The 22,994-nt window shown below is 39.1% G+C and overlaps 1 protein-coding gene across 1 annotated transcript in view; it reads left to right on the forward strand.

Annotated features, from left to right (window-relative positions):
• Window positions 1-22,205, forward strand: part of TSPAN31 (tetraspanin 31) — a 160,740-nt gene extending 138,535 nt beyond the window's left edge. Inside the window, exon 6 of the mRNA XM_053708207.1 lies at window positions 21,667-22,205. Coding sequence (XP_053564182.1) covers window positions 21,667-21,741 — 75 coding nt within the window. The 3' untranslated portion in view covers window positions 21,742-22,205. The remainder of the gene's footprint in view (window positions 1-21,666) is intronic.
• Window positions 22,206-22,994: the final 789 nt, after the last annotated feature.

A 22,994-nucleotide genomic window follows, 5' to 3' on the forward strand; every position in this document is an offset into this window, starting at 1 on the left:
CAATCTTCTGCTTGGTGTCTACCCACTGTCATGCTGATCCCAAGTAGAGCACAATACATTAACAGCAAAGGACTCCCTGCCCTCTCCAACAAGCCACAGCCTATACTGGCCTGGCACTGAGAACAGTGCTGACGAGTAGAGGGGCCACACGGCACACAAAGCTCACCCTCTGAACAGTCTGCTGCTTGAAAACCTGGTGACCCACTGTATGCCTCCTCTCACCAACATGTGTGTAACCCCCCCCCCCCCCGTCAGTCATCTGGGCTCACATTTTACCCCATTCAAAGTCATCTGGATGGTCCTTCAAGAATGAAGATGTGCATTTGATACTAACGTGAGAGGGGCTCTCAGACAGTTGCGTTTCACCTCGGAGTAGAGTGAGATATATATCTCAGATTCATGATCAGAGGTAGAACTCTGATCAACAGAACCAAACATCTTCCTCTTATGTCCTAGCAGCTTCATGGCTAGAAACATTGACCCCAGAAGGCTTGGAGCCAATAGAAGGTAAATTCATACCGGACCTTTTACGCTTGAAGGAGGTATAGCCACCAACATTTCAGACACAGAAGACTGTATACAATCCTTGATTCTAGGATTCTCCTGTAAAAAAAACAAAAACAAAAGGACCAGTAAGACCCTTAGAAGCAACAGTAGCATTAGATGGGTCTGAATGGATTAGAATATTAATGCATTTATGCATAAGATAGCCTGAGACTAAAACCTCAGTTTATTAACAATATGAGCACTTTTCTTCAGTGGTATGTGTTTAAATTACCCAGCTTCTAAGGCAGATATAGGGACAGAGTCAGTAGGCTCCATAACTGCATACAGAAGTTAAGTTCAGAAAAAAATGGTAATAACAGAATTTATGCTTACCTGATAAATTACTTTCTCCAACGGTGTGTCCGGTCCACGGCGTCATCCATTACTTGTGGGAAATGTTCTCCCCCACAGGGAAAGGCAAGGAGAGCACACAGCAAGAGCTGTCCATATAGCTCCCCCTCTGGCTCCGCCCCCCAGTCATTCGACCGACGGTTAGGAGAAAAAGGAGAAACTATAGGGTGCCGTGGTGACTGTAGTGTATAAAGAAAAAAAATTCAACCTGATTAAAAAAACCAGGGCGGGCCGTGGACCGGACACACCGTTGGAGAAAGTAATTTATCAGGTAAGCATAAATTCTGTTTTCTCCAACATTGGTGTGTCCGGTCCACGGCGTCATCCATTACTTGTGGGAACCAATACCAAAGCTTTAGGACACTGATGAAGGGAGGGAGCAAATCAGGTTACCTAAACAGAAGGCACCATGGCTTGCAAAACCTTTCTCCCAAAAACAGCCTCCGAAGAAGCAAAAATATCAAATTTGTAGAATTTGGCAAAAGTGTGCAGAGAAGACCAAGTCGCTGCCTTACATATCTGGTCAACAGAAGCCTCGTTCTTATAGGCCCATGTGGAAGCCACAGCCCTAGTAGAGTGAGCTGTGATACGGTCAGGAGGCTGCCGTCCGGCAGTCTCATAAGCCAAGCGGATAATGCTTTTCAGCCAGAAAGAGAGAGGTAGCAGTAGCTTTTTGACCTCTCCTCTTACCAGAGTAAACGACAAACAAGGATGAGGTTTGTCTAAAATCTTTTGTTGCTTCTAAATAGAACTTTAAAGCACGAACAACATCTAAATTGTGTAATAAACGTTCCTTCTTTGAAACTGGATTCGGACACAAAGAAGGAACAACTATTTCCTGGTTGATGTTCTCGTTGGAAACAACTTTTGGAAGAAAACCATCTAACACCACAAACTAACACCACAAACTCCTCGCCATCCCCGTGGTAGATGCTACTTGTTCAGAGCGGCAAGGAGAATGACTGGCGGGCGGAGCCAGAGGGGGAGCTATATGGACAGCTCTTGCTGTGTGCTCTCCTTGCCTTTCCCTGTGGGGGAGAACATTTCCCACAAGTAATGGATGACGCCGTGGATCGGACACACCAATGTTGGAGAAATCCCCATTAAAAAATAATTTAAAGAAAGGTAAACACCCCTTCTGTAAATAACTCATAAAAACTTATAAATTATAAAAGCAGAGATGCAGTAGTAGTTACCTGTTATCTAAACGGCTATATAAGAGAGGAGGCGCCTGTCAAACTGGCATCCTATAAAGAAAAAGCACGCCAAGACGTACGTCATCACACCGGCGCATGCAGGCCTGAAAGCCAACGTTTATAAAATATACGCATGCGAAAAGCTGTTAAAGGGCCAGTAAATACAGTAGATCTGCATAAACAACAAATGCATGATAACAAGACAATAGTAATTTGTCTGAACTTCATATGAGTAGTACATTTTTTTTACTCACAAATTTCAATGTTATGTCTATTTCCACTCCCACTGCATCATGTGACAGCCAGCCGCCAATCACAAATGCATATACGTATATACTGTGAATTCTTGCACATGCTCAGCAGGAGCTGGTGACTAAAACTGTAAATATAAAAAGACTGCACATTTTGTTAATAGAAGTAAATTGGAAAGTTGTTTTAAAAATGAAAATTTTATTTTGATTAGAGTGTCCAATTAAGCATTTAAAAATGTACGCAGGAAAAAAATTATAAATAATAATAAAGCGGAATTACCTAAATATATATAACTGTTAAAAAGCCATATACATTTCTTTCATATACAGTAGGTGGCAAGAGTCCACAAGCTAGTTACTGATGGGATATACATTCTTACCAGGAGGGAGCAAAGATTCCCAAACCTCAAATGCCTATAAATACACCTCCCACCTCACTCATAACTCGGGTTTAAAACTTTGCCTTTTAAAAACTTTGGTGAAGCATATTGAAGCCCAGTTCCTCTCTAAGTACAGTGTTTGTTGTGTTTGTGTGGAGGAAGCCAAAACCAAGGCTGAAACATAACTGCTGAGGATCTAGAATAGGAGTATATAGATGAACCATGAGAATGAGGTAAAAGACAAGTCCCTGCAACATCCGTGGAAAGACTTGTGACTAAATCCCAATAGGTGAAATATTTGTCACTACTCTTTCTGGAAGGTTTTCTCTTGTAAGGTGTATCCAGTCCACAGATTCATCCATTACTGGGATATTCTCCTTCCCAACAGGAAGCTGCAAGAGGATCACCCACAGCAGAGCTGTCTATATAGCTCCTCCTCTAACTGCCACCTCCAGTCATTCTCTTGCAGCTCTCGACAAGGGAAGTAGCTAGAGAGATGTGGTGAATTAGTGTAGTTTATCTTCAATCAAAAGTTTGTTATTTTTAAACGGCGCCGGCGTTGTACTGTTTTTTTTACCTCAGGCAGAAATTAGAAGAAGAATTTGCCTGAGGTTTTTGATGATCTTAGCAGGTTGTAACTAAGGTCCACTGCTGTTCTCACACATAACTGAAGAGTATGGGGAAACTTCAGCTGGGAGAACGGCCTGCAGAATTAACTGCCCTGAGGTATGTTCAGTATATTTTTTTCTAGAGGATAAGAACTAGAAAATGCTGACAGTGCCTGATATAGTTAAGGTAAGCCTGATTGCAGTGATTTAATAACGACTGGCATCATGCTTGCAGTAAAGGGTAATTTTCATATTACTTTCTATTATGGCTTAGTATGCAAAACTTTATATATATATATATAAGGAACATTTTTTTACTGAGGTGATAAATCTTTATTTGGGGCCTAGTTTTCCACATGGTTGTTATTTTACTCCTAGAAATAGTTTTTGAAGGCCCTCTGACTTTGAGTGCATGGTGGGAGGGGCCTATTTTCGCGCTCTAATTGCGCAGTTTTTTACATTTTGAGACATCCAGCTTCCCTGAAGGAGTCCCCTGACATATTGGACCTCTGTAAAGGGTTTTTGTGCCTACAAAAGTCGTTTTATGGGAAGGTAGGAGCCACAGTAGAGCTGTGGCAGTTTGCTTGTGACTGTTATAACGGTTTTTACAGTTTTTTTGCTTCGTTTTTTTAACCTGAGGGGTTAATCATCCATTTGCAAGTGGGTGCAATGCTATTTTAGTCTATTATATACACTGTAAAAATTTCATAGTTAACTGCTTTTCTTTCATGTAATTAACAAGAGTCCATGAGCTAGTGACGTATGGGATATACATTCCTACCAGGAGGGGCAAAGTTTCCCAAACCTTAAAATGCCTATAAATACACCCCTCACCACACCCACAAATCAGTTTTACAAACTTTGCCTCCAAGGGAGGTGGTGAAGTAAGTTTGTGCTAGATTCTACGTTGATATGCGCTCCGCAGCAAGTTGGAGCCCGGTTTTCCTCTCAGCGTGCAGTGAATGTCAGAGGGATGTGAAGAGAGTATTGCCTATTGAATGCAGTGATCTCCTTCTACGGGGTCTATTTCATAAGGTTCTCTGTTATCGGTCGTAGAGATTCATCTCTTACCTCCCTTTTCAGATCGACGATATACTCTTATATTTACCATTTCCTCTACTGATTCTCGTTTCAGTACTGGTTTGGCTTTCTACAAACATGTAGATGAGTGTCCTGGGGTAAGTAAGTCTTATTTTCTGTGACACTCTAAGCTATGGTTGGGCACTTTATTTATAAAGTTCTAAATATATGTATTCAAACATTTATTTGCCTTGACTCAGAATGTTCAACTTTCCTTATTTCCAGACAGTCAGTTTCATATTTGGGATTATGCATTGAATTATCATATTTTTTCTTACCTCAAAAATTTGACTTTTTTCCCTGTGGGCTGTTAGGCTCGCGGGGGCTGAAAATGCTTCATTTTATTGCGTCATTCTTGGCGCGGATTTTTTTGGCGCAAAAATTCTTTTCCGTTTCCGGCGTCATACGTGTCGCCGGAAGTTGCGTCATTTTTTGACGTTATTTTGCGTCAAAGATGTCGGCGTTCCGGATGTGGCGTCATTTTTGGCGCCAAAAACATTTTAGGCGCCAAATAATGTGGGCGTCTTTTTTGGCGCTAAAAAATATGGGCGTCATTTTTGTCTCCACATTATTTAAGTCTCATTATTTATTGCTTCTGGTTGCTAGAAGCTTGTTCACTGGCATTTTTTTTCCCATTCCTGAAACTGTCATTTAAGGAATTTGATCAATTTTGCTTTATATGTTGTTTTTTTCTTTTACATATTGCAAGATGTTCCACGTTGCAACTGAGTCAGAAGATACTACAGGAAAATCACTGCACAGTGCTGGAGCTACCAAGCTAAGTCTGCTATAAACTTTTGGTATCTGTTTCTCCAGCTGTTATTTGTATTGCATGTCATGTCAAACTTATTAATGCAGATAAAATTTCCTTTAGTACTATTACATTACCTGTTGCTGTCCGTCAACATTTAATTTTCAGAGTGTTCCTGATAACATAAGAGATTTTATTTTTTAAATCCATTAAGAAGGCTATGTCTGTTATTTCTCCTTCTAGTATACATAAGTCTTTTAAAACTTCTCTTTTTTTCAGATGAATTTTTAAATGAACATCATCATTCTGATACTGATAATGGTTCTTCTGGTTCAGAGGTTTCTGTCTCAGAGGTTGATGCTGATAAATCTTTGTATTTGTTCAAGATGGAATTTATTCGTTCTTTACTTAAAGAAGTGTTATTTGCATTAGAAATAGAGGATTCTGGTCCTCTTGATACTAAATGTAAACGTTTAAATAAGGTTTTTAAATCTCCTGTAGTTATTCCAGAAGTGTTTTATCTCCCTGATGCTATTTCTGAAGTAATTTCCAGGGAATGGAATAATTTGGGTAATTTATTTACTCCTTCTAGACGTTTAAGCAAATTATATCCTGTGCCATCTGACAGATTAGAGTTTTTTGGGACAAAAATCCCTAAGGTTATGGGGCTGTCTCTACTCCTGCTAATGTACTACTATTCCTATGGCAGATAGTACTTCATTTAAGGATCCTTTAGATAGGAAAATTGAATCTTTTCTAAGAAAAGCTTACTTATGTTCAGGTAATCTTCTTAGACCTGCTATATTTTTAGCGGATGTTGCTGCAGCTTCAACTTTTTGGTTAGAAGCTTTAGCGCAACAAGTAACAGATCATAATTTTATAGCATTATTATTATTCTATAACATGCTAATTATTTTATTGGTGATACCATCTTTTGATATCATTAGAGTTGATGTCAGGTATATGTCTCTAGCTATTTTAGCTAGAAAAGCTTTATGGATTAAACTTGGAATGCTGACATGTCTTCTAAGTCAACTTTGCTTTCCCTTTCTTTCCAGGGTAAATAATCATTTTCGTTCCTTTCCTCACAACAAGGAACAAAAGCCTGATCCTTCATCCTCAGGAGCGGTATCAGTTTGGAAACTATTTCCAGTTTGGAATATATCCAAGCCTTATAGAAACCTATAGTCAGCTCCTAAGTACCTATGAAGGTGCGGCCCTTATTCCAGCTCAGCTGGTATGGGGCAGATTACGTTTTCTTCAAAGAAATTTGGATCAATTCCGTTCTTAATCTCTGGTTTCAGAAACATTGTTTCAGAAAGGTACAGAATTGGCTTCAAGTTAAGGCCTCCTGCTAAGAGATTCTTTTCTTTCCCGTGTCCCAGTTGACACAGCAAGGCTCAGCATTTCTGAAATGTGTTTCAGATCTAGAGTTGGCTGGAGTATTTATGCCAGTTCCAGTTCTGGAACAGGGGCTGGGGTTTTATTTTATCTCTTCATTGTACCAAAGAAGGTCAATTCCTTCAGACCAGTTCTGGATCTATCATTATTGTATCGTTATGTTAGGATACCAACATTCAAGATGGTTACTGTAGGACTATCCTGCCTTTTGTTTAGCAAGGGCATTATATGTCTACAATAGATTTACAGGATGTGTATCTGCATATTCCGATTCATCCAGATCACTTTTAGTGTCTGAGATTCTCTTTTTAGACAAGCATTACCAGTTTTGTGGCTCTACTGTTTGGCCTAGCCTCAGTTCCAAGAATTTTTTTCAAAGGTTCTCGGTGCCCTTCTTTCTGTAATCAGAGAATAGGGTTTTGGTATTTCCTTATTTGGACGATATCTTGGTACTTGCTCAGTCTTCTCATTTTCGAAGAATCTCATACGAATCGACTTGTGTTGTTTCTTCAAGTTCATGGTTGGAGGATCAATTTACCATTCAGTTCATTGATTCCTCAGACAAGGGTAACCTTTTTAGGTTTCTAGATAAATTCAGTGTCTATGACTCTGTCCTTGTCAGACAAGAGAAGTTTAACATTGATATCAGCTTGTCAAAACCTTCAGTCACAATCATTCCCTTTGGTAGCCTTATGCATGGAAATGTTGGGTCTTAGGACTGCCGCATCAGATGCGATCTCCTTTGCTCGTTTTCACATGCGACCTCTTCAGCTCTGTATGCTGAACCAATGGTGCAGGGATTACTCAAAGATATCTCAATTAATATCTTTAAACCGATTTTACGACACTCTCTGACATGGTGGACAGATCACCATCGTTTAGTTCAGGGGGCTTCTTTGTTCTTCCGACCTGGACTATAATCTCAACAGATACAAGTCTTACAGGTTGGGGAGCTGTGTGGGGGTATCTGACGGCACAAGGGGTTTGGGAATCTCAGGAGGTGAGATTTCCGATCAATATTTTGGAACTCCGTGCAATTTTCAGAGCTCTTCAGTCTTGGCCTCTTCTGAAGAGAGAGTTGTTCATTGTTTTCAGATAAGACAATGTCACAACTGTGGCATACATCAATCATCAAGGAGGGACTCACAGTCCTCTGGCTATGAAAGAAGTATCTCGAATTTTGGTTTGGGCGGAATCCAGCTCCTGTCTAATCTCTGCGGTTTCTATCCCAGGTATGGACAATTGGAAAGCGGATTATCTCAGTCGCCAAACGTTGCATCCGGGCGAATGGTCTCTTCACCCAGAGGTATTTCTTCAGATTGTTCAAATGTGGGAACTTCCAGAAATAGATCTGATGGCTTCTCATCTAAACAAGAAACTTCCCAGGTATCTGTCCAGATCCCGGGATCCTCAGGCGGAGGCAGTGGATGCATTTTCACTTCCTTGGAAGTATCATCCTGCCTATATCTTTCCGCCTCTAGTTCTTCTTCCAAGAGTAATCTCCAAGATTCTGAAGGAATGCTCGTTTTTTCTGCTGGTAGCTCCGGCATGGCCTCACAGGTTTTGGTATGCGGATCTTGTCCGGATGGCCTCTTGCCAACCGTGGACTCTTCCGTTAAGACCAGACCTTTTGTCTCAAGGTCCTTTTTTCCATCAGGATCTGAAATCCTTAAATTTAAAGGTATGGAGATTGAACGCTTGATTCTTGGTCAAAGAGGTTTCTCTGACTCTGTGATTAATGCTATGTTACAGGCTCGTAAATCTGTATCCAGAGAGATATATTATACAGTCTGGAAGACTTATATTTCTTGGTGTCTTTCTCATCATTTTTCTTGGCATTTTTTTAGAATACCGAGAATATTACAATTTCTTCAGGATGGTTTAGATAAGGGTTTGTCCGCAAGTTCCTTGAAAGGTCAAATCTCTGCTCTTTCTGTTCTTTTTCACAGAAAGATTGCTATTCTTCCTGATATTCATTGTTTTGTACAAGCTTTGGTTCGTATAAAGCCTGTCATTAAGTCAATTTCTCCTCCTTGGAGTTTGAATTTGGTTCTGGGGGCTCTTCAAGCTCCTCCATTTGAACCTATGCATTCATTGGATATTAAATTACTTTCTTGGAAAGTTTTGTTCCTTTTGGCCATCTCTTCTGCCAGAAGAGTTTCTGAATTATCTGCTCTTTCTTGTGAGTCTCCTTTTCTGATTCTTCATCAGGATAAGGCGGTGTTGCGAACTTCTTTTTGAATTTTTACCTAAAGTTGTGAATTCCAACAACATTAGTAGAGAAATTGTGGTTCCTTCATTATGTCCTAATCCTAAGAATTCTAAGGAGAAATCGTTGCATTCTTTGAATGTTGTTAGAGCTTTGAAATATTATGTTGAAGCTACGAAATCTTTCTGTAAGACTTCTAGTCTATTTGTTATCTTTTCCGGTTCTAGGAAAGGCCAGAAAGCTTCTGCCATTTCTTTGGCATCTTGGTTGAAATCTTTAATTCATCTTGCCTATGTTGAGTCGGGTAAAATTCCGCCTCAGAGAATTACAGCTCATTCTACTAGGTCAGTATCTACTTCCTGGGCGTTTAGGAATGAAGCTTCGGTTGACCAGATCTGCAAAGCAGCAACTTGGTCCTCTTTGCATACTTTTACTAAATTCTACCATTTTGATGTATTTTCTTCTTCTGAAGCAGTTTTTGGTAGAAAAGTTCTTCAGGCAGCGGTTTCAGTTTGAATCTTCTGCTTATGTTTTTTGTTAAACTTTATTTGGGTGTGGATTATTTTCAGCAGGAATTGGCTGTCTTTATTTTATCCCTCCCTCTCTAGTGACTCTTGTGTGGAAAGATCCACATCTTGGGTAGTCATTATCCCATACGTCACTAGCTCATGGACTCTTGTTAATTACATGAAAGAAAACATAATTTATGTAAGAACTTACCTGATAAATTCATTTCTTTCATATTAACAAGAGTCCATGAGGCCCACCCTTTTTTGTGGTGGTTATGATTTTTTTGTATAAAGCACAATTATTCCAATTCCTTATTTTATATGCTTCGCACTTTTTTTCTTATCACCCCACTTCTTGGCTATTCGTTAAACTGATTTGTGGGTGTGGTGAGGGGTGTATTTATAGGCATTTTAAGGTTTGGGAAACTTTGCCCCTCCTGGTAGGAATGTATATCCCATACGTCACTAGCTCATGGACTCTTGTTAATATGAAAGAAATGAATTTATCAGGTAAGTTCTTACATAAATTATGTTTTTTCACTGTTTTGCAGTTTTTGTGTTTGTTTTTTCCCTTAAAGGCACAGTACCGTTTTTTATATTCTGCTTTTTCACATTAATTAAAGTGTTTTCAAAGCTTGCTGGTCTCATTACTAGTCTGTTAAACATGTCTGACATAGAGGAAACTCCTTGTTCATTATGTTTAGAAGCCATTGTGGAACCCCCTCTTAGAATGTGTACCAAATGCACTGATCTTACTATAAGTTATAAAGACCATATTCTGGCTTTAAAAGATTTTTCACCATAGGAAATTGACAAGGGGGAAGTTATGCCGACTAACTCTCCCCACGTTTCAGAGCCTTTAACTCCCGCTCAAGGGGCGCCAAGTAAATCTAGCGCGCCCATTGCGTATACAAGACATGGCGGCAGTTATACTCATACTTTTACAGAAGTGTTGTCCAAACTGCCAGGGTTACAAGGAAAGCGAGACAGCTCTGGGGCTAGAAAAAATACAGAGCGCTCTGACGCTTTAGTAGCTATGTCCAATATACCCTCACAATGTGCAGAAGCCGAAGAAGGAGAGCTTCTATCTGTGGGTGATTTTTCTGACTCAGGGAAGACACTTCAACCTGATTCTGATATGTCTACATTTAAATTTAAGCTTGAACACCTCTGCATGTTGCTCAGGGATGTTTTAGCAACTCTGGATGACTGTGACGCCATTGTAGTCCCAGAGAAATTGTGTAAATTGGATAAATACTAAGCAGTGCCTGTTTACACTGATGTTTTTCCAATACCTAAGAGGTTTTCAGAAATTATTACTAAGGAATGGGATAGACCAGGTGTACCGTTCTCTCCCCCTCCTGTTTTTAAAAAGATGTTTCCCATAGATGCCGCTACACGGGACTCCCTAAGGTAGAGGGAGCAGTCTCTACTCTAGCGAAGCGTACAACTATCCCTGTCGAGGACAGTTGTGCTTTTCTAGATCCAATGGACAAAAAAATTAGAGGGTTACCTTAAGAAAATTTTTATTCAACAAGGTTTTATTCTCCAGCCCCTTGCATGCATTGCCCCTGTCACTGCTGCTGCGGCCTTCTGGTTTGAGTCTTTAGAAGAGGCTCTACAGGTAGAAACCCCATTGGATGATATCCTTGACAAGCTTAAAGCTCTTAAGCTAGCCAATTAATTTGTTTCTGACGCCGTTGTTCATTTAACCAAACTAACGGCTAAGAACTCAGGTTTTGCTATTCAGGCGCGTAGGGCGCTATGGCTTAAATCCTGGTCAGCTGACGTTACTTCAAAGTCTAAGCTTCTCAACATTCCCTTCAAGGGGCAGACCTATTCGGGCCTGGACTGAAGGAGATCATTTCTGATATTACTGGAGGAAAAGGTCACGCCCTTCCTCAGGATAGGTCCAACAAATTAAGGACCAAACAGCCTAATTTTCGTGCCTTTCGAAACTTCAAGAGTGGCGCAGCTTCAACTTCTTCTACTACAAAACAAGAGGGAAATTTTGCCCAGTCCAAAAAACCTGCTGCTGCCTCTAAGACAGCATGAAAGATCAGCCCCCGATCCGGTAACGGATCTAGTAGGGGGCAGACTTTCTCTCTTCGCCCAGGCTTGGGCAAGAGATGTCCAGGATCCCTGGGCATTGGAAATTGTGTCCCAGGGATATCTTCTGGACTTCAAAGCTTCTTCCCCAAAAGGAAGATTTCATCTCTCACAATTATCTGCAAACCAGATAAAGAAAGAGGCATTCTTACATTGTGTTCAAGACCTCCTAGTTATGGGAGTGATCCACCCAGTTCCAAAGGAGGAACAGGGGCAAGGCTTCTATTCAAATCTGTTTGTGGTTCCCAAGAAAGAGGGAACCTTCAGACCAATCTTAGATCTCAAGATCCTAAACAAATTTCTCAGGGTCCCATCCTTCAAGATGGAGACTATTCGAACCATCCTACCTATGATCCAGGAGGGTCAATATATGACTACCGTGGAGTTAAAGGATGCTTATCTGCACATTCCGATACACAGAGATCATCATCGGTTTCTCAGGTTCGCCTTCCTAGACAGGCATTACCAGTTTGTGGTTCTTCCCTTTGGGTTAGCTACGGCACCAAGAATCTTTACGAAGGTTCTGGGGTCACTCCTAGCGGTCCTAAGGCCGGGGGGTATAGCAGTAGCCCCTTACCTAGACGACATTCTAATACAGGCGTCAAATTTTAAAATCGCCAGGTCCCATACAGACATTGTTTTGGCATTTCTGAGGTCGCATGGGTGGAAAGTGAACGAAGAAAAAAGTTCTCTATCCCCTCTCACAAGAGTTTCCTTCCTAGGAACTCTGATAGATTCTGTAGAAATGAAGATTTACCTGACAGAGGCCAGGTTGTCAAAACGTCTAAATTCCTGCCGTGTTCTTTATTCTACTTCTCGCCCTTCAGTGGCTCAGTGTATGGAAGTAATCGGCTTAATGGTAGCGGCAATGGACATAGTGCCGTTTCCCCGCCTACATCTCAGACCGCTGCATCTCTGCATGCTCAGTCAGTGTAATGGGGATTACACAGATTTGTACCAGACTTTTCATCCGGGGGAATGGGAACTCCATCCGGAGGTGTTTGCACAGTTGATTCAACTTTGGGGCAAACCAGAACTGGATCTCGTGGCGTCTCATCAGAACGCCAAGCTTCCTTGTTACGGATCCAGGTATCCCAAGGCAGCGCTGATAGATGCTCTAGCAGCGCCTTGGTCTTTCAACCTGGCTTATGTGTTTCCACCATTTCCTCTGCTCCCTCGTCTGATTGCCAAGATCAAGCAGGAGAGAGCTTCGGTGATTTTGATAGCACCTGCGTGGCCACCCAGGACTTGGTATGCAGATCTGGTGGACATGTCATCCCTTCCACCATGGACTCTACCGCTGAGGCAGGACCTTCTACTTCAGGGTCCTTTCAACCATCCAAATCTAATTTCTCTGCGTCTGACTGCTTGGAGATTGAACGCTTGATTTTATCAAAACGTGGTTTCTTCGAATCGGTTATTGATACCTTAATTCAGGCTCGAAAGCCTGTCACCAGGAAAATCTATCATAAGATATGGTGTAAATATCTTCATTGGTGTGAATCCAAGGGTTACTCATGGAGTAAAGTCAGGATTCCCAGGATATTATCTTTTCTCCAAGAAGGATTGGAGAAGGGATTGTCAGCTAGTTCCTTAAAGGGACAGATTTCTGCTCTGTCTATTCTTTTGCACAAGCGTCTGGCGGATGTTCCAGACGTTCAGGCGTTTTATCAGGCTTTAGTTAGAATCAAGCCTGTGTTTAAACCTGTTGCTCCGCCATGGAGTTTAAATTTAGTTCTTAAAGTTCTTCAAGGGGTTCCGTTTGAACCTCTGCATTCCATAGATATCAAGCTTTTATCTTGGAAAGTTCTGTTTTTGGTAGCTATCGCTTCGGCTCGAAGAGTTTCAGAGTTATCTGCCTTGCAGTGTGATTCCCCTTATCTGATCTTCCATTAAGATAAGGTAGTTTTGCGTACCAAACCTGGGATTCTTCCTAAGGTGGTATCTAATAAGAATATCAATCAGGAGATTGTTGTTCCGTCACTGTGTCCTAATCCTTCTTCAAAGAAGGAACGTCTATTACACAATCTTGACGTGGTTCGTGCTTTAAAGTTTTATTTACAAGCTACTAAAGATTTTCGTCAAACATCTGCATTGTTTGTGGTCTACTCTGGACAGAGGAACGGCCAAAAGGCTTCAGCAACTTCTCTTTCCTTTTGGTTAACTTTTTCTAAATTCTACAAATTTGATACTTTTGCTTCTTCGGAGGCTATTTTTGGGAGAAAGGTCTTACAGGCAGTGGTGCCTTCCGTTTAAGTGCCTGCCTTGTCCCTCCGTGTCCTATAGCTTTGGTATTGGTATCCCACAAGTAATGGATGAATCCGTGGACTGGATACACCTTACAAGAGAAAACAAAATTTATGCTTACCTGATAAATTTATTTCTCTTGTGGAGTATCCAGTCCACGGCCCGCCCTGTCATTTTAAGGCAGGTGTTTTTTATTTTTAAACTACAGTCACCACTGCACCCTATAGTTTCTCCTTTCTCTTGCTTGTCTTCGGTCGAATGACTGGAGGTGGCAGTTAGGGGAGGAGCTATATAGACAGCTCTGCTGTGGGTGATCCTCTTACAGCTTCCTGTTGGGAAGGAGAATATCCCACAAGTAATGGATGAATCCGTGGACTGGATACACCACAAGAGAAATACATTTATCAGGTAAGCATAAATTTTGTTTTTTTTGTAGTTTCTTCTACATCATGGTTGGAAAAATTAGTGGTGGCTATATTTAACCACCAATTAGCAAGCACCATAAGGTTTGTGTGTTTTTTTTTTTGTTTGTTTGTTTTTTTTGAGGCATATTAGCCTACACTTTAACGGATTACTGCTCATTCTATTTGATCATTTGCAATGTCTTGGCTTTTTAGGAATGAGGGTTCAGTTGTCCAACTTTGCAAGGCAGCTATTTTTTTTTCTTAAATTCTACCATTTTGGTGTTTTTCTTCTGTAAGGCAGCTTTGGCAGGAGAGTCCACTAAGTAGTTGTCTCAGGATGATTATTTGCCTTTTGGTTATTTTTGCATTGAATTGTTTTTGCCCTTTTTGGGTTCTATTGGTGTTCTGGATTTAGTTTTTCTTAAATCCCACCCTTTATGTTTCTTTTTTTGTGGACTCCACTGCATGGGTATTATTTCCCAGGAGTGATGGATCGTGGACTCTCACCACCTGTAATAAATTCATTTCTTTCATGGCGGTGAGAGTCCACAAGATTCCACCCTTTTTTTTTGGGGGGGGGCGGGATTTGTTTGCGCATATTTTTTTCCTACCTTTCTTGCTTGGTTATACATTAGACTGAGGTGGGAGGGATTTTTTGAGCTCTTGGGGTTTGGGAATTCTTGCCTCCTCCTTGTGGCAGGAAAGCGTAATTTCCAGGAGTAATGGACAGTGAACTCTCGCCACCATGAAAGATTATTTAAAAAAAAAAAAATTAAGCTTACCTGATAAATTTAATTTTGGATTTGATATTTTCCTTAAAAATTTGTAATTTTGTATCAGAGTGCTGAATTAAATTTCTGTATATGATGCTGTAATCTCCTATAACCTAGTGTACATTCTTGCAAAGTGTTACACTGCTCCCACCCAGCTACTTCAGAATGCCACCCGGCAGGTAGCATTTTCTGTGGATAACACTGCTCTAATTATGAGTGCAGCCATTTTGGAGACTTTCCAACTTTCTTCCATTATCAGATTATTGCAGTTGTTTTGTATGTACAGCTAATACTGAGCCCAGTGTATACATATCAATCTGTGATTGGCTGATGGTTATCATATGATAGAAGGAGCCGGCAAATTTAAAGTCCATTTTGAAAATTGTCAGAAAACATCTACTGCTCATTTAAAATCCAGACCAAGTGCTACTGTATTGTCGTTTTAATATGCACTGGTAGATTATACTATTCTGCTGTATTTAGTGTCTTGCGCTTGGTAGACCTGAAGCACCTAAGTATTTTCTGTAGGGAGAACATGATTACATTGGTTTCTCCTAGTAGTATGTGAAGGTTTAAACCTTAATGTTAGTCAATCCTAGTAGACTTTCTTCTAACTTTATTTCTCTTACACTACCTTAATCAAAGGAATATCTTACTGGTTTATAGAAAATGTAAGCATTTAGCATATAATTTACCCCCCAATTCTTCTATTAGCACCTACAATTTATTCTACATGTTCTCAGACTTCCTGAAACTAATCATTCTTTTTCTTCCTGTCTTCGACTTCTGCGGTGCACGTCATTGAATATGTAGATACTTTATCATTTTTCATTCCACTTTCTATTATATTTACTGTATCCTTATTTGCTTCCCTACCTCATTCCATCCTACACCACTATAATTGTTTTATATATTTATTTTTATATATATATATATATATATATATATATATATATACACACTGTATATATCTTTATTTTTTTATTTTTTTTTTAAATGAAATCAAAATATACAACCACAAAAAGAACCCTCAAAACAAACAAAGAAAATTGAACCTCTATTCTTATAACCTAACATGACATAAATCATGCCAACAAATCTTAAAGGGACCTTAAATACTTGACATTAACTCTACATTATGATTGCTAAAAGTTATTTGATTAATCCAAACCGTATTGTTATGTTTTAACATATATTAGCCTACCTTCTAATAATTTAGTTTAAACTTCTGTATTTCCCCGTTTTGTAGAGAATCCGTCTGGACGTTGGGCACTATTCTGGATATTACTGTGAGTGTGCACGCATACAAACATTGCACTCTCCAGCAATATCAGAGACACACTTTACTGTCAATAACCAAAGCAGTTGCAGCGATGGCGAGTGTGCCTCGCTGGCTCAAAAGGTCTGACATCGGCAGCTCCAAATCGAAACCTATTTCCTCTAAGCATATAAAATTATTTTTTTTAATAATAAGTAAGTTGCAGTAGCATTTAAAAGCACATACAGTAGCTCACGAAAGTGAGTACACCCCTCACATTTTTTGTAAATAGTTTTATATCTTTACATGTGACAACACTGAAGAAATTACACTTTTCTACATAGTAAAGTAGTGAGTGTACAGCCTGTATAACAGTGTAAATTTGCTGTCCCCTCAAAATAACTCAACACACAGCCATTAATATCTAAACCATTGGCAACAAAAGTAAGTACACCCCTTAGTGAAAATGTCCAAATTGAGTCCAATTTACCATTTTCCCTCCCTGGTGTCATGTGACTCGTTAGTGTTACAAGGTCTCGGGTGTAAATGGGGAGCATGTGTGTTAAATGTGGTGTTATCGCTCTCACACTCTCTCATACTGGTCACTGGAAGTTCAACGTGGCACCTCATGGCAAAGAACTCTCTGAGGATCTGAAAAAAAGAATTGTTGCTCTACATAAAGATGGCCTAAGCTATAAAAAGATTGCCAAGACCCCGAAACTGAGCTGCAGCACGGTGGGCAAGACCATACACCGGTTTCACAGGGCAGGTTCCACTCAGAACAGGCCTCGCCATGGTCGATCAAGAAGTTGAGTGCACATGCTCGGTGTCATATCCCGAGGTGGTCTTTGGGAAATAGAGGTATGAGTGCTGCCAGCATTGCTGCAGAGGTTGAAGGGGTAGGGAGTCAGCCTGTCAGTGCTCAGACCATATGCCGCACACTGCATCAAATTGGTCTGCATGGCTGTCATCCCAGAAGGAAGCCTCTTCTAAAGATGATGCACAAGAAAGCCCGCAAACAGTTTGCTGAAGACGAGCAGACTAAGGATATTGATTACTGGAACCATGTCCTGTGGTCCAATGAGACCAAGATAAAGACCATACAGCGGTTCTAAACTTATTTAGTTCAGATGGTGTCAAGCATGTGTGGTGGCAACCAGGTGAGCAGTACAAAGACAAGTGTATCTTGCCTACAGTCATGGTGGTGGGAGTGTCATGGTCTGGGCCTGCATGAGTGCTGCCGGCACTGGGGAGCTACAGTTCATTGAGGAAACCATGAATGCCAACATGTACTGTGACATACTGAAGCAGAGCATGATCCCCTCCCTTCGGAGACTGGGCCGCAGGGCAGTATTTCAACATAAAAACCCCAAACACACCTCCAAGACGACAACTGCCTTGCTAAGAAAGCTCTGAGGGTAATGGTGTTGGACTGGCCAAGCATGTCTCCAAACCTAACTCCTATTGAGCATCTGTGGGCATCCTCAAACAGAAGGTGGGGGAGCGCAAGGTCTCAAACATCCACCAGCTCTGTGATGTCGTCATGGAGGAGTGGAAGAGGACTCCAGTGGCAGCCTGTGAAGCTCTGGTAAACTCCATGCCCAAGAGGGTTAAGGCAGTGCTGGAAAATAATGGTGACCACACAATATTGACACTTTGGGCCCAATTTGGACATTTCTACTTAGGGGTGTACTCACTTTTGTTGCCAACGGTTTAGACATTAATGGGTGTGTGCTGAGTTATTTTGAGGGGACAGCAAATGTACGCTGTTATACAGGCTGTACACTCACTACTTTACATTGTAGCAAAGTGTCATTTCTTCAGTGTTGTCATAAGAAAAGATATAATAAAATATTTACAAAAATGTGAGAGGTGTACTCACTTTTGTGAGATACTGTACATGCACTATCGCATGTGGTTTGAAGATCCTCTGATCCAGCATAGCTCAAATTTCTTTCACTATAAAGCTCGCTCACAGCAAGTGAGAGAACGAGCTTCATAGATGGAGTTGTGAAACCACGCATACTTAAGATTACTCGGGAGCATGCATCACACAGAGAACATACGTTACAATATGGCGCCACACACTGGGTTATATAGGCAGTGGTTTATTTCTGTATTTCTAAATGTTATAAATAAGCACATTGAAGGGCGATTACAGTGGCAATATCAGGAAATTACTGTCTGCTGACAATATTGCTTATTTAGACAATAGAAGAGGTGTTATAGGTCCCTTTTAATTATTAATTTTTACAGTGATCTTTAGTTTTCGTCTTTCCTCATCTATTTATAAAAGTACCCTCCTTTCAACTGGTTGTAATCTAAAAAACAAAACACACAAGACTACTGTTATTTACTTTATCATAGTGGATTGATAATAAATTGACTCCATCCTTATTTTTCTTATTTTTATATATACCCTCACCAATCCATATGTGCAAACATCTGGGCATTGTAATACACATTAAAGGGATAGTAAACACCAAAAATGATATTGTTTAAAAAGATAAATACCTTTATTTACCATACCCCAGTTTTGCATAACCAACACTGTTATAGAAATATACTTTTTACCTCTATAATTACCTTGTATCTAAGCTTCTTCTGACTGCCTCCTTATCTCAGATCTTTTGACAGACTTGCATTTCAGGCAATTAGTGCTGACTCTTAAATAGCTTCACGTGCATAAGCACAATTTTATATATATGAAACACATGAACTAACGCCCTCTAGCTGTGGAAAACTGTCAAATGCAGAGGCGGCCTTCAAGGGCTTAGAAATTAGCATATGAGCCTACCTAGGTTTAGCTTTCAACTAAGAATAACAAGAGAACAAAGCAAATTTGATGATAAAAGTAAATTAGAAAGTTGTTTAATTTGGACTTTACTATCCCTTTAAGTACATTACTGTGATTCCAGAACATGTTTATAGATTCACCCTTTTTATACCATTTTTGTAAGCTTATCCTTCAAATTCTGTAACTTGCAAAATAATATCTTTGGTCTTTCACCAATTACACGCGTCACAAGAGTCTCTTGTATTCTCCAATGCTTCCGTATCATTTTCCAACATTCTCCACTTTGCATTTTCTGGTCCAAAAAGTTCCACATATTAATCTTTTTAAACTTTTATTTATATACCAAAAACTTGTCTTTAAAAAGTTTGTACTTGTGTAAATGAATGTTCTTCCTACTTCCAGATTAAAAAAAAAAAATACAAACTAATCTGTACATCTATAATGTATAAACCCTTCAGTCCATTTGGACCAGTTGTAAAAGGGGATTTTGATTGGGAAGTAGAAAAAGACGACTTTGGCAGTTTCACGCATAAATGTGTGTATTTTCTATTCTATATATTCTTGTGCTACTACTGTTTATTTCAATGAAGTGAAGCACGAGGGGCGCCTCGTGTAGATCAACTAACAAAAGATGCAGAGTGTATAAAAACCAAAGCCAGAAGGGTACTCACATTTGGCAATAGCACACCAATGTGCTGGTAGTAGCGGGCTGATATCTCTGGGTGTATCAGCTCACCCTCTCTCCTGGTGTTACGGTACCGACTGGATCCCAGACAGGATACCAGAATCATATCTGTGTGGCACTCCAATAGGAAGACAAAAGGTGCTAGCACTATGTGTCTAGAGGGGAGGTAGACACAGGAAGCTGTTACAGAGACAAGGTGGATATATCACTTGGACACCGTAACTCCATGTACAACTGGACTATAGTGTATTCCTATGATCCCTTAGTTGTCTCTCTCTCTGATCTAACTTTCTACATTGGACTTTAGCCGGGATTTCTTATTATATTGTGCCCTTACCTGGGACTGATCGATTAAAATTGATCTGGATCAAATAATTACATCAACATGTGTCCTTATGGTGCTATCCTAAATTACATATAGTTCATACCATACTCCATGGGACAGGAAGTGATAACTAGCTCTTGACATCACTATTTTCATGTTAGTCTTTCTATTTGATTAGTTTTACTTTTAGTGCGGTATATTGGTATGGGTCATTGAGGACAATCAATTTCCATTAATATGTGCAGTGGCACAATCTCGCTGTGTGGCAGCCTTCCTTATGCAGCAGTCATTTCTTGTTATGCTGACGTCTGCACCTACGTATGATTGGCTATGCAAATTGGCCATGCAGTGTCTTGTTGATGGATGAATGGTAGGTGTGACGTGTTGCATCATCGGCTGCAGCGTAGTGTGAACACGTGACGTGTGTGTGTGTGTGTGTATATATATATATATATATATATATATATATATATATATATATATATATATATATATATATATATATCCATCAGAATCTGTACAGACTACACCGCTGTTTTTTACTCTCTGTATCCATTGACAAAGGTGTCAGTATGGACACCGAAACGTTTGGATTATATGGATTTTAATCTGATTTATTTAAGGTGAAGTTTTAACTTGCTAAAACCGGTGAGTGCTATGTCTATATAATTTTTTTTTTTTTTTTTAATTAATATTCTTCTGTCTCTCTTTCTAATTTTAATATATTTTCCTTAATTGATGAAGTTATCCTATTTTATTCTAATTTTTTATTTGTCTATTTTCCTGGAGTTACTAAAAACATATATATTTCTATCTAATAGCCAGTCCTTGTGAAGTTTGAGTATGTTTTACTTTAATTATGTATCAACTAAGTTTTTCTAGCTTAAAGGGACATTCCAGCCAAGATTAGAATCCACATGGATGCATTTCAGTTTTGAATAGAAGTATTTTTGTAATATAGATGTATTAGCAAAAATGCTTATATAAAGGCTATAGCTGTTTCAAATGTGTATTAAAATATGCACTGTGCACCAGCATTGTAAACACAGCACTTGCTTAGAGAACCTAAGGTGCTTGTTTGTACCATCTGGTAATTACTCACTTCAGTTGCTGACACAATACAAACCCCACTGGCCCTCTAAATAGCTGCAGTATTTAAAATGCTGGTGCACTGAAAATATCCAGCTATTATTATTTATTTGTATAGCGCCGCCAAATTCTGTAGCGCTGGGTACAGTGATAGGGGTATACAATGACAAGGATTTGTGATCAAATACGAATCTAGTACAGGAGGAAGAGGGCCTGAGAGCTTGCAGTCTACAGGTTTAGCGTGCAGAGACAGAAAAATGCTAACACTAAAACAGTGATAACGTTTACTAGAAGCCTTTGTGCCAGTACATGTATATTGTAAATATGTTTTCTATTCAGAGATGTAATTCATCTATGTGCATTTACATTTTGACAATTTTCCCGTTGAAAGATGTTGCTCACTTTAATTTGCTTGCCATCAGCGTTTGTGCTTGGGGAGATATATTACAGCTCATGCACCAAGTGTGAGGACTATCTCTTTGTTTGGGGACAGTTTTGCTGTACTGCTCAAAATTGATACCATTGGTATTGTTTTTTACCCTGAAACTGATGTATAATTACTCTGTTTTCATGGAATATTATATTTTTGTTTTATTTGGATCAAAAGATTAAGCAGGTAAACAATTAATCTAAAGTATTATAGTAAGATCAAAACTATGATTTGTAACATTAACTTTTTTTCTTTTTCCCCCCTCAGATTCTTGGAGTGGTGCTTGCATTTCGCTATAGGAATCAAAAAGATCCTCGTGCAAATCCAAGTGCTTTTCTATAGTGATGCTGAGCCTCATCTCATAAAGACCCCTCAACCATGTATTTTCTGTTCTTGAACCTTACTGCTAACTTTGTGTCATATGGATTCGATTTTCCGTTTGGCAAAATGATAGGATGTTGACAGAGGAAGAAGTCAAAGCCAAGCTAAAATTAAATTAAAAAGATCAACCCTAAGGACTATGATAAAAAATGCAATTATGCTACAACTTGAGAGGGGACATTTCATTTACTGCTCCTTTTTGTAACCCCTTTTAGATTGGTTTTGTGTTTGGTTTTTTTCCTGCTGCAATTTGAAGTTTTTTAAACCTGGTTTGGCATGTAGTCTAGGTACTTAAATGGCTTTTTAAATATTAAATGGTCATGTGCAAAACAGTGGACAGAATGGTGAGAACAGTTGCTGTATTCTTTGAATGACAAATTATGTTTATGTATTTGTATATAGGAATACACACTTCCTAATATTGACATTAATATTTTTTTATGTTTCTTAGACTGTATAAGCACTGGTTGGTTGGCATCAAAATCATTTATAAAAAAAAAATATGGGGTCAATAGATTCATTGACTGAAATCTACAAGCTAGAATCTATTGTTTATGGTTCTGTAAATAATTAAGTGATCATCAGGACAAATATGACCCTTGTTAATGTAATACCTGTGCAGTGATTATAGTGGCTTACTCATTGCATTAACAAGGAAGAGAGCAGGTTTTGGAATGCTTCTGAAAGTTCAGCTGGAGTTTGTGTTATAAATTTTGAGTTGAGCATTGACAATGAAACCAACCTTGGCTTGTATTGCTTTTTTATTTTTTCAGTGGTAAATAAATATATATATATATATATATATATATATATATATATATATATATATATATATATATATATATATATATATATATATATATATATATATATATATATATATATATATATATATGAGCAAACTACTGTGAATGGCTGTCAATTGCCATGATTCCAGTATTTATAACATAATTAAAGATTAAATATTTTAAAACCATTTAGTAGGTTTTTTAACATGTAATAAAATCACATGATGCATTAAATAAAATACAATCTATAGGATCCTAGAAGCATTCCTAAACTTTTGATCTTGACATGTCCTGTATCACAATCGTTATTCTGCAGCATGACAAGGATCAGTACCCACTCACCTCATGTTTTTCTGTATTTTTTTTTTCTTTTTATATATTTTTTTTGTTATACTCTGCACAAAAATACCTGCTGCTCAGAATGGT

This window comes from Bombina bombina, chromosome 3 (genome assembly GCF_027579735.1).
Source record: "Bombina bombina isolate aBomBom1 chromosome 3, aBomBom1.pri, whole genome shotgun sequence".
NCBI classification, from domain to species: domain Eukaryota; kingdom Metazoa; phylum Chordata; class Amphibia; order Anura; family Bombinatoridae; genus Bombina; species Bombina bombina.